The sequence below is a fragment of the Mandrillus leucophaeus genome, unplaced genomic scaffold (genome assembly GCF_000951045.1).
Source record: "Mandrillus leucophaeus isolate KB7577 unplaced genomic scaffold, Mleu.le_1.0 Scaffold128, whole genome shotgun sequence".
Classification (NCBI taxonomy): domain Eukaryota; kingdom Metazoa; phylum Chordata; class Mammalia; order Primates; family Cercopithecidae; genus Mandrillus; species Mandrillus leucophaeus.
Window position 1 is genome coordinate 5,212,983 of NW_012101209.1, and position 9,390 is coordinate 5,222,372.

The following is a 9,390-nucleotide window of genomic DNA, read 5'->3' on the forward strand; positions in this document are numbered from 1 at the left end:
GGAGAAGCCAAGGGCAGGGGTATATAAGTGGAGGGAGAACAGCCAGCATTTTCCTCCCCCTCAACTCTAGAAACAGATTTCTCTGGGCCAGAGAGGATGGGAGGGTACCTCTAGGTGGACAAAACCACACAGCCCGTTTAACCTTCCTAGGTCTCCAAGACATCCCCTACCCTATCTTAGTACAGAGCAATATTTCAAAATCCTGACAAAACTAGAATGGAGCGGGGCGGTGCGCGGGGCTGAGCGGTGGCTGGGGCGCGTGCTCTCGCGCGGTCGCTGGGTCTGCGCCTTCCCGGGCCAATGTGCTGGGGCCAATGTGCTGAGGCCTCCGTGTCGCCGCTGCCGCCTGCGCCTAGCCTGTCGCTGCCGCCCGCGCCTAGCCTGCCGCGGCACGCCCGGCTGCACGCTTTGCTTGGCCTCGCCATGCCGGTGGACCTCAGCAAGTGGTCCGGGCCCTTGAGCCTGCAAGAAGTGGACGAGCAGCCGCAGCACCCGCTGCATGTCACCTACGCCGGGGCGGCGTTGGACGAGCTGGGCAAAGTGCTGACGCCCACTCAGGTACACCGGGCGGCGGGCGTGCAGCAGCACTCCCGGCTGCACGCTCTGCTTGGCCTCGCCATGCCGGTGGACCTCAGCAAGTGGTCCGGGCCCTAGAGCCTGCAAGAAGTGGACAAGCAGACGCAGCACCCGCTGCATGTCACCTACGCTGGGGCGGCGGTGGACGAGCTGGGCAAAGTGCTGACGCCCACCCAGGTTAAGAATAGACCCACCAGCATTTGGTGGGATGGTATTGATTCAGGGAAGCGCTACGCCTTGGTCCTGACAGACCCGGATGCTCCCAGCAGAAAGGATCCCAAATACAGGGAATGGCATCATTTCCTGGTGGTCAACATTAAGGGCAGTGACATCAGCAGTGGCACAGTCCTCTCCGATTATGTGGGCTCAGGGCCTCCCAAGGGCACAGGCCTCCACTACTATGTCTGGCTGGTTTACGAGCAGGCCAGGCAGCAAAAGTGTGACGAGCCCCCTCAGCAACCGATCTGGAAACCAACGTGACAAATTCAAGGTGGCGTCCTTCCATAAAAAGTACCAGCTCGGGACCCCGGTGGCCGGCACATGTTACCAGGCCGAGTGGGACGACTATGTGCCCAAACTGTACGAGCAGCTGTCTGGGAAGTAGGGGGTTAGCTTGGGGACCTGAACTGTCCTGGAGGACCCAAGCCCTGTTTCCCAGTTCAGTGTTGCATGTATAATAGATTTCTGCTCTTCCTGCCCACGTTGGCACAGACAACACCTGACCAATCAGATGGTGGTTGAGGGTGACTTTTCCTGCTGCCTGACCTTTATAATTTTACTCACTCTGATTTATGTTTTGATCAAAATTGAACTTCATTTTGGGGGATATTTTGGTACTGTGATGGGGTCATCAAATTGTTAATCTGAAAATAGCAACCCGGAATGTAAAAAAGAAAATATCAGGTGGGAAAAAAGACCAGGTCTACAGTGATAGAGCAAAGCATTGAAGAATCTTTAAGGGAGATTTAAAAAGAAAAAAAAAAAAAAGATTGGTTGCCTCTGCCTTTGTGAACCTGAGTCCAGAATGGTACACAATGTGTTTTTATGGTGATATCGCTCACCTAGACAAGCAGAGGCTGGCATTGAAGCGGACCCCCAACACGGTGCATCTCAGATGCCTCAACAGGCATCAGCATGTTGCTGTGACCCCTTTAAAGAGCAGTCCTGGAAGAGGCAGGAGGGAGAGTGGCTTTGCTGCTGTTGGGACGTGGCCATGGAGACCGGCAGCAGCGCTCGCTGACAGCTTAGGAGGAATCCTCACATCTTTGTCTGTTAAATTGATTGTTCTTCATGGGAGTCAGAAAAGCTGGTCTGGAGTTGCTGAATGTTGTGTTAATTGTGCTGTTTGCTTATAGTTGAATAAAAATGGAAACCTGAATGAAAACGAAAAAACTAGAATGGAGACTCAAAACAGAAATTGAATTGGTGGAATATATTAAAACATACTTCTTTACAAGCTTGAGTTGTGGGCTAAAATTCATACTGCTACATGTTCATTAATCTTGCATTCCTCACCCCATAAAATGTGCTCAGGCTGGGCATGATGGCTCACGCCTGTAATCCCAGCACTTCGGGAGGCTGAGGTAGGCAGATCATCGGAGGTCAGGAGTTCGAGACCAGCCTGGCCAACGTGGTGAAACCCTGTCTCTACTAACAATACAAAAATTAGCCGGGCGTGGTGGCGGGTGCCCATAGTCCCAGCTACTCAGGAGGCTGAGGCAAGAGAATCGCTTGAACCTGGGAGGCGGAGGTTACAGTGAGCCAAGATCGTGCCACTGCACTCCAGCCTGGGTGACAAGAGCAAGACTCTATCTCAAAAAAAAAAAAAAAAGTATGCTCAACCCCCACCAGTCCACTGAAAGTTACCATGATAAGGTCATCAATGACCCTCATTTCCCAACCTACTTTTCAGTTCTCAGACCTTATTCCACAAACTTTTCAACTAAGAAGTTCTAATGATAGAATTGTTCACTCCTTCCTGCTTAAAACTTTTTCCTTATCCCCTTTGGGATACAATTGCATCCTGGTCTTCCTTTTATTTCTTTGAATATGCCTTCTCAATTTCATCTGTGGGCTTCTCATTTTGCAGTTGCTCCCATAAGTACTAATCGTCCTCAGAATCCAGCCATCAGTCCCTTCAGGTTTAAATTATTTCCGATTATGATTACATATTTTCAATTGCCAAATATACTAATGTATTTATTAATAACTACCAGATCTACCAAATCTATATCTCCAGCCCGGGCTTTCCTCCTGACATCAACCCTACATATAATAGATATCCACTTACATGTCACACAAACATCCTAAACCCCAGCTTTTTTTTTTTTTTTTTTTTTTTTTTTTTGAGACGGAGTCTCTCTGTCACCAGGCTGGAGTGCAATGGCACAATCTCGGCTCACTCAACCTCCGCCTCCCGGGTTCAAGTGATTCCTCTGCCTCAGCCTCCCAAGTAGCTGGGACTACAGGTGCATGCCACCACACCCAGCTAACTTTTGTATTCTTAATAGAGACGAGGTTTCACCGTGTTGACCAGGATGGTCTCAATCTCTTGACCTCGTGGTCCACTGGCCTTGGCCTCCCAAAGTGCTGGGATTACAGGCATGAGCAACCGTGCCTGGCCCCTTTTTTTTTTTTTTTAAAGAGACAGAGTCTTGCTTTTTCACAGGCTGGAAGGCAGTGGCACAATCACGGCTCACTGCAGCCTCGACCTCCTGGACTCAAGCAATCTTCCCATCTCAGCCTCCTGAAGATCTGGGATGATAGGCATGTACCACCACACCTGACTAATTTTTCATTTTTTGTAGAGACAATGTCTTGCTATGTTGCCCAGGCTGGTCTCAAACTCCTAGCCTCAAACAATCCCCTCGCCTTGGCCTCCCAAAGTGCTGGTATTGCAGGCATGAGCCAGCATGCCCAGCCCCACATTTCTAAAAGCGAATTTGCCATCTTTCTCTCACCTCACTCCCCTTCACCTGTATTCCTTTTCTGTACCAATCAAGGTCCTGGCAGGAAATGGATGACACACTCTGTAAGTCATTGATGAGAGTTTAATGATGGGACCCTTTAAGAATCCTATAAAGTTTCTCTCTAGCAACAGAAGGAGGAACAACAGAGAGGAAGCTGTTATCCCCCAACTAGGTCAGGGAAGCATTTGAGACCTGGGCATGGAGGAAGGGCTCTCTGACAGAAGCTGTGGCCTCTCTCTGATCTCTTGCTAACACCAGTCATTGGCCAAACCCAACCTGAAACCAGAGATAAAAGGAGTCCAGGGATTTGGTCTCTTAAGGTCAGCTCCTTGGGGCAGAAAGTAGTGAGGTAATGGGTGGAGAATAGTTCTATTGGGGCAAATGGACAATCACCAGCCTATCTTCTCAATGAATGGCAACACCAAGGACCCAGTCTTGCTTGCCAGGAACCTGGGAACTTGTCTCAACTCTTCACTCTTACTTACTCCACTATATGCCATCAGTCACCAAATCCTGTCTATGTTGCATTCTGAATGTTTGTCACCTTTATCTCCTCCTTGCCATTCCCTACCAGTGTTCCCAGCTTAGGTCCTGATCTCTTTTCACCTTGATAAGTGCACGCATTTCTTATCTAGTCTCTCAGCTTCTAGCATCCAACCATCCCTTTACCATCCCTTCACACTGCTACTAAAGTTTCTTTCCAAAAGGCTAAGATCTAAGTGCTTTAATGACAAGACCATTCTTTTCTCCCAAATTTCTTTTTCTTTTTTTTTTTTTTTTAGTTTTTAAATGACAAAAGTCATATACCATAACTCCCAAGGAAAGCCAAGCTGAACTGAAGTGTATTAAATAAAATGTAAAATCTTCTAAAGAGGTAACCGTTGTTAATAATTTTGTTATGTTTTTCCAGATACATTTTTTTTTAATTTTTAATTTTGAAATAATTAGACTTACAAGTAGTGGCAAAAAAAAAAAAAAAAAAGTAAAGGGAGTGTGCTGTACCCTTCACCCAGTATCTGAGTTGAATTGTGTGCCCCAAAAAGATATGCTTGAGTCCTAATCCCAGGAACTGATGAATATCACCTTATCATTTCAGATATAATCAAGCTGAAATGAGGTCATACTGGATTAGGGTGGGCCCCAATCCGGTGGCTGGCGTTCTTGTAAGAAGAGGGATATTTGGACATAGGTACACAGAGAATCAGAGAACACCACGTGACAACAGAGGCAGACATTGAAGTACTATATGTACAAGCACGGGAACACCAGGGATTTGAAAGAAACCACTAGAAACTGGGGAAGAAGCCAGAAACGATCCTCCTCTAGACTCTTCAGAGAGCGTGGACCTGCCAATACCTTGATTTCAGACTTCTAGCCTGCAGAACTAAGAGAGAACAAATTCCTATTATTTTGAGCCATCCAGTTTGTGATAATTTATTACAGCAGCCCTAGGAAACTAATACACTCGGCTTGCCCCATGGTAATATTTAGTATAACTATAGTACAATATCAAAGTAAGGAAATTGACATTAGTACCATACTGTTAACTAGACCACAGGCCCTGTGCAGATTTCACCTCTGACTGATTTTTTTTTTTAGAAGGCTTAAAATTTTTTTTTATTATTATTATACTTTAATTTCTAGGGTACATGTGCATAACGTGCAGGTTTGTTACATATGTATACTTGTGCCATGTTGGTGTGCTGCACCCTCTGATTGATTTTTTAATCACACAAGTGCGTACACACACACACACACGTCTCTTGCTTTTTAAATTATTTGTTCTCAGTTTAGATAAAGTTTAACCATTAGTAACATGACAAAGGAATTTTTTTTCATAAAGAGCACCTTCGAATAAAAAAAAAAGACTAACCAATGGAAAAATGGATTAAAATACATAAACAAGCAATTCATAGAAGGAAAATTATAAACAGTCAATGAACGTGTGAAAAGATGCTGAGCTACACTAATGATCAGGGAAAGATAAATTAAAATCACAATGAAATGCTTTTCACCATTAAATTGGTACAAATGTAGAGACTGATAACAGAAAGAGACCCTCATACTCAGAGAGGTGATGTAAATTGGTACAAAATTTTTTAGAGGACAATTTAGCAATATACATAAAATTTAAGATGTTTGTACTATTTGACCAGCAACTGCACTTTCAGGACTCTTGGAAATACTTACACATATGCAGAAAAATATTTAATAGGACTTATTACTTTGAATAGGGAAAACTTAGACAAGCTAAATGTTGACTAACGGGGGAATGGTTAAATTAATTGTGATATGCCCATAATATGTAGCCATTAAAAGAATGAAGTAGACAATCACATATTGTAAGTGAATAAGGAAAATAATAAACAATAGGTATTGGAGAGGCTATGTTTAAAGAGTGTATGCTCTATCTGAATTCACAATCCTGGCTCCACCACTTACTAGTTCTGGAAACCTGTATAGTTTAAATATTTAGTTAACCTTCGGTTTTCTTATAGGACAATTAGAGTGATAATGTTAGTACCCGTATCAGAGGATTGTGTTGTCAGCCGTAAATGTGTTAGTTTACATAAGCAGTATTTCAAAATGGTATCCGGTACACAGCTATTATTCAGTAAATGTTAGCTACTACCATTATTATTGTTTATATAAAATACATTTTTTACCAGTATCTTATATATCTATATGTATTTATATCTATCTGTATATATGGAAGGATACATATAAAATTGTGATGCCTTCTGGAAAGGGGTATAACTCTTTTTTCATATGTCTCCTATGTGTCTGTGAAGGAGTGTAACTTTCATCTTCAATAATACATACCTCTGGGCTGGGCGCGGTGGCTCACGCCAGCACTTTGGGAGGCCACGGCGGGCGGATCACGAGGTCAGGAGATCGAGACCATCCTTCCTAACACGGTGAAACCCCGTCTCTCCTAAAAATACAAAAAAATTAGCCGGGCGTAGTGGCAGGCAACCGTAGTCCCGCTACTTGGGAGACTGAGGCGGGAGAATGGCGTCAACCCGGGAGGCGGAGCTTGCAGTGAGCCGAGATCACGCCACTGCACTCCAGCCTGGGCGACACAGCGAGACTCTGTCTCAAAAAAAAAAATGATAATAATTAATACATACTTCTGTAGTTGACCTTTGTTATTGTTCTTGGCCAATCAACATCTTAACCACCTTGCTTTAGGGAATCCCCCACCTTATGAGGCAGATTTTGTATTCCATTATAAATACTGAAAAGGTAAGAAATGTGTTTTTCATACTCCCTTGTTATCAGGGCCTGGGCTGCACCAGTTGGCTGCATATAGAATTCATTCTGGCCCAGGAGAGGCAGCAGCTCGGTGGAAACTATCGGGTCTCCAGAGGGAGACATGACAGTAATTGTAGCATCAGTTTTAGCAGAACCAGCTGTGTGGACGGTGGGGGAAAGGTGAGTAGTTCTTGGAAGGACTGGTCCCCCATATTATAATTTTCAAGCCTTCCCAGAGGATCTGTGAGCTGTCCACTACCGGTTCAGTAAAAACTGTTTTCCTGATAAGCCGAAGTTCCTTTCTTTACTAGACGCTAAAAACACTGATTTTTGAAATGAAAAGCCTCCCTAACTTTTTATTATGAATAATTTCAAACATATAGAAAAGTTAAGTCTGGGTGCAGTGTCTCATGCCTGTAATCCCAATACTTTGGGAGGCTGAGGCAGGCAGATCACCTGAAGTCAGGGGTTCGAGACCAGCCCGGCCAACATGGTGAAACCTCGTCTCTACTAAAAATACAAAAATTAGCCAGGCGTGGCGGGATGTGCCTGTAATCCCAGCTACTCGGAAGGCTGAGTCAGGAGAATCTCTTGAACCCAGGAGGTAGAGTGCAGTGAGCAGAGATAGTGCTACTGCAGTCCAGCCTGGGCAACAGAGCGAGACTCTGTCTCAAAAGAAAAAAAAAAGTTAAAAGAATAGTAAAATGAATAACTGCATATCATCCATCTAGATTCAATAATTGGGAATATTTTTATATATTTGCCTTATATGTATGCTTTCTGAACATTTGAGAAAGTTGCAAACACCCAGGAAAATGAACAATAATTTCATAATATCTTTCTATAAATCAGCCATATTCGGAGTTCACCAAATGTCTGAAGAATGCCTTTTGTACCTATTTCTTTTCAAGCCAAGTTCCAGTAAAATACATTTTATTTGGTTATGTCTGCTCGGTGTCTTGTAAATAAAAAATGTAATTAAAAAAGGGCAATATATGGGTTTTGATCTTTATTGTTTCTACCTAGTGACTGAGTAGATAAATATGGGAACTAACAGTTACTTATTATTAATCAAATGCCAGGCTTATGTGAGGCAATGGGCATAGCAATATGAATAGGACAAGGTCCCTAACCTCAAGGATATAGTCCCTCTGTGTTCCTCCAAATGCACACAATTTATCTGCCTTACTTTTGCCCAGCTTAAGGAACAGAAACGGACAGGGGATATTAGAGTTAATCATTTTCTTGACCTAGAGCCACAGTATGGAGTAGGAGAGCTGAGCAAGGCTGGATGTACACGTCTAAGGAGTTATCTATCATTCACTTCTTTACACATCTAAGGAGTTATCTATCCTCTTTCTTTTTTTTCCTCCCTCTCTCTCTCTCCCTCCCTCGCTCCCTCCCTCCCTCCTTCCCTCTCTTTTTTTGGCTGGAGTACAGTGGCAGGATTTCAGCTCACTGCAACCTCCGCCTCCTGGATTCAAGTGATTCTCCTGCCTCAGCCTTTCAAGTAGCTGGGATCACAGACGTGAGCCACCACACCCGGCTAATTTTTGTATTTTTAGTAGAGATGGAGTGCCGCCATGTTGGCCAGGCTGGTCTGGAACTCCTGGCCTCAAGTGATTCGCCCAGCTCAGCCTCCCAAAGTGCTGGGATTACAAGTGTGAGCCACCGAGGCTGGCTCATCCATTACTTTCAAACGCCCATACAAATTAATGGCCATCAGGGACTGTCAAAGGCTGATTCCAGTCTAACTGTCCAGCCACATCTCTCACCACTTCCTCTTACAGAACTCAAACTAGACCCACAACTTCTAGAATATATTTCATGTTTTCCCATCCCTACATCGTACTGAATTACTTCCCCCCATCTGTATCTTCAAACTCCTATCTACACTGCAAGGGCCAAGATATATGCCACAAGCTTAGTGAAAATGCTCTAGAATCTACTTCTAACTAGAAGAAAGCTTTCCTTCTTTTGTACTCTAGCTTGTATATCTCTTATTTTGCTTATAAGTTTTATTTTATATTATCATATTGTGCTTTTACCCTAAGTAACTCATTGAAGGGAAGAACTTTATTTTAGTACTTATACTACTCATCACGTAGTACGTGTTCAGTTTTTGTGTATTTGGTTATAACTAATCATGCAACTTTGAAAGTAATTGGAGAGTAACTTTGGCAAAACACCAGCCATTAAAAAGAATTCTAAAGAAAATGAGATTCAAATGGCTGATTCTGTATACCAGGCCCTCTTCACCTTAAACATGACTTTCTCAGGAAGGCCTTCTGAGATGTTCCCAAACTAAGGCATATTTCCATTATAATCTTTCAGCACCACATACTTTTCTTTATTCACATTTCATAATTATATGCCTTTTGGGGGCCAGGCGTGGTGGCTCACACCTGTAATCCCAGCACTTTGGGAGGCCGAGGCAGGTGGATCACAAGGTCAGAAGTTTGAGAACAATCTGGCCAATATGGTGAAAGCCCAACTCTACTAAAAATAAAAAAATTAGCTGAGCGTGGTGGCGGGCAACTGTATTTCCCAGCTACTTGGGAGGCTGAGGCAGGAGAATCAATCACTTGAA

At 43.9% G+C, this 9,390-nt stretch overlaps 1 protein-coding gene across 1 annotated transcript; it reads left to right on the plus strand.

The window, feature by feature from the left end:
* Positions 1-369: 369 nt before the first annotated feature.
* On the plus strand, positions 370-1,960 carry LOC105533715 (phosphatidylethanolamine-binding protein 1-like). Its single transcript, XM_011972252.1, is given in 3 exon segments — positions 370-558; positions 754-1,025; positions 1,027-1,960. Coding segments are annotated over 3 exon segments (561 nt in total). The 5' UTR covers positions 370-423; the 3' UTR covers positions 1,181-1,960.
* The last annotated feature ends 7,430 nt before the right edge of the window (positions 1,961-9,390 follow it).